Consider the following 3,170-nt stretch of genomic DNA (forward strand, 5'->3'; position numbering starts at 1 on the left):
GTCAAAGGCAAAACCTTGAGGCCTTGTGTGCCAAACCGGATAATATCGTGCTAGCGGGTGGTATGGGCTGTTACAGATGGTACCAGAGCCAGAGCCCGGATCGATGTTCCAGTAAGGGCGTTGGGCTCCCTTAGGGGGGTGGATTGTAAGGTCCCACATCGGTTGGGGAGGGGAACGAAGCATGCCTTATAAGGGTGTGGATACCTCTCCCTAGCATGACGCGTTTTGACGAGTGAGTGTGGGGGGCTTCGGCTATCATCCCTATCGTCAAAGGCAAAACCATGAGGCATTGTGTGCCAAAGCGGATAATATCGTGCTAGCGGGTGGTCTGAGCTGTTACACGTGCTCTCTCTCCTCCGTCCCGGACCTGACTTGCGATGGCAGCTCATGGTGGATCGACGGCGACACCTCAAGGCATGGCCTCCCTCAAAGACCCAGCGACGGCGCAGCGGCGGCGATAGTGGGCTCCTCGCCGGCGCCGTTCCTCCTTTCTTCCCTCTTCTTCTTCCTGTTCTGCTTCTTTCTTCCATATTCTGGGTGTGTTGCGTCAAAAGAGAGAGTGAAAGGGAACAGGGTAGGGTGCAGCTGCTGGGTTTGGAGGAACGGGTCATTGGGTTAGGGTTTTTCCAATTTGGGTATTAGGGTTTAGGTAAAAATTAGGTTTAAGGTTAATTTTGTAATTTCAAATAAAAATAGGAATAATATAGTAATTAGAAATAAATTTTAATCCAACAATAATAATGTATAAAAATACTATTTGTTCATCAATTTTAAAGATTATTTTCAATAAAATGTTCAAAACCAAAAATTAGAAATAATATAATTAATTTCTTTATTTTCCTAAGCATCAGTATTAATATTTTAAAATATTAATTATTTAGTCCAAATCATATAAAATTTTTATTATTTCGTAACTACTAACGTTATAATTTAAATATAGAAAATAACTCAATAATTATGAAATTAAGTCAAATCTTCATTTTAATTATCAAAACTTGATTTAACTATTCTCAATGAAATAACTTCTGAAAATAAAATCTCTAATAATAAATAAATTTGAAATCAGCTCATAATAAGATTTTTCAAAAGTTCTGGGTCTTACATTCTACCCACCTTACAAAAATTTTTGTCCTCGAAAATTGGTACTAAATGAAAGAGATTTCTTAACACTTCACTCTTGAACACATTTAAGTTAAAAGGGCAAAAAGATCTCAGAATATGTAGACATAAAGTTTTTAAATACTAGGATTTTCAGATGGTATGAAGATGTAAGGGTAGAGGTATGTGGTGCACGAAATTGTGATCACACTTTTCACAACTCTGGTACAACTAACCAGCATGTGCACTGGGTCGTCTAAGTAATAAAACCTTACGCGAGTAAGGGTCGATCCCACAGAGATTGCCGGCTTGAAGCAAGCTATGGTCATCGTGTAAATCTTAGTCAGGTGGATTCAAATTGTTATGAGGTTTTGATAATTAAAAGATAAATAAAACATAAAATAAAATAAGATACTTATGTAATTCATTGGTGGGAATTTCATATAAGCATTTGGAGATGCTTTGTTGCTTTTGAACCTCTGCTTTCCTATTGTCTTCATCCAATCATGCGTGCTCCCTTCCATGGCAAGCTGTAAGATCCTCTCAGTGAAAATGGTCCAAGTACGGTTTCTGCACGGCTAATCAACTGTCAGATTTCTTATCTCGGATGAAAAATACCAGGTACAGCTACCGCACGGCTAATCATCTGTCGGTTCTCACTTGTGTCGGAATAGGATCTCTCTATCCTTTTGCACACTGTCACTGCGCCCAATATTCGCGAGTTTGAAGCTCGTCATAGTCATCCCTTCCCAGATCCTACTCGAAATACCACAGACAAGGTTTAGACTTTTCGGATCTCAGGAATGCTGCCAATTGGTTCTAGCCTCTACCACGAAGGTTCTAATCTCACAGACTCGGTCCGTGAATCAGAGACCCAAGAGACTATACTCCGGCTGTCATCCAATGACTACGTTGAACATCATGTAGACCGCTTGTGGTTGTCAGGCACGCGGATCTTGGCTAAGTGAGTAACGAAGATAGTGGGTGATTGTCACGGGTCACCCCTTCATTCTGACTTAACTGAATTAAGTACGAGAGTATATCTTAGAGAAGAAGTAAGCGTAAATTGAAAGAGAAACAATAATACTTGCATTAATTCATGAAGAACAGCAGAGTGCCGCACCTTAATCTTTGAGGTGTAGAAAGTCCACCGTAGAAAATACATAAGAGAAAAAGGTCTAGGCATGGCCGAATGGCTAGCCTCCAAAGTCCAAAGATCTTATAAAAGTCTCTAGATCCTTTGATAGTAATAGTAAAAAGTGCTATTTATACTAAACTAGTTACTAGGGATTACAGAAAATAAGTAACTAAGTGCAGATAGTGCAGAAATCCACTTTCGGAGCCCACTTGGTGTGTGCTTGGGCTGAGCATTGAGCTTTACACGTGCATAGGCCTTTTCTAGAGTTAAACGCCAGCTTAGATGCCAGTTTGGGCATTTAACTCCAGTTCTGGCGTTTTACGCTAGAAAAAGGTCTCTGGCTGGCGTTTAAACGCCAGTTTGGGCCATCAAATATCGGGCAAAGTATGGACTATTATACATTGCTGGAAAGCCCAAGATGTCCACTTTCCAACAAAATTGAGAGCACGCCAATTGGGCTTTTTTAGCTCCAGAAAATCCACTTCGTGTGCAGGAGGGTCAGAATCCAACAACATCTGCAGTCCTTTCTCAGCCTCTGAATCGGACTTTTGCTCAGGTCCCTCAATTTCAACCAGAAAATACCTGAAATTACAAAAAAACACACAAACTCATAGTAAAGTCCAGAAATGTGATTTTTGCATAAAAACTAATAAAAATATAATAAAACGTAACTAAAACATACTAAAAACTACCTAAAAATAATGCCAAAAAGCGTATAAATTATCCGCTCATCACAACACCAAACTTAAATTGTTGCTTGTCCCCAAGCAACTAAAAACAAAATAGGATAGAAAGAAGAGAAAATACAATAAATTTCAAAAATATCAATGAAGATTAGTTCCAATTAGATGAGTGGGGCTAGTAGCTTTTTGCCTCTGAATAGTTTTGGCATCTCACTTTATCCTTTGAAGTTCAGAATGATTGGCATCCATAG

General features: G+C 39.5%; 1 protein-coding gene across 1 annotated transcript in view; it reads left to right on the forward strand.

The window, feature by feature from the left end:
* The window catches only part of LOC110265321, a 35,021-nt gene continuing 32,238 nt past the window's right edge, over positions 388 to 3,170 (forward strand). Inside the window, exon 1 of the mRNA XM_021108265.1 lies at positions 388 to 592. Within this exon, the coding sequence (XP_020963924.1) occupies positions 388 to 592 (205 nt within the window). The remainder of the gene's footprint in view (positions 593 to 3,170) is intronic.

Source organism: Arachis ipaensis, chromosome B08 (assembly GCF_000816755.2).
Source record: "Arachis ipaensis cultivar K30076 chromosome B08, Araip1.1, whole genome shotgun sequence".
Taxonomy (NCBI): Eukaryota; Viridiplantae; Streptophyta; class Magnoliopsida; order Fabales; family Fabaceae; genus Arachis; species Arachis ipaensis.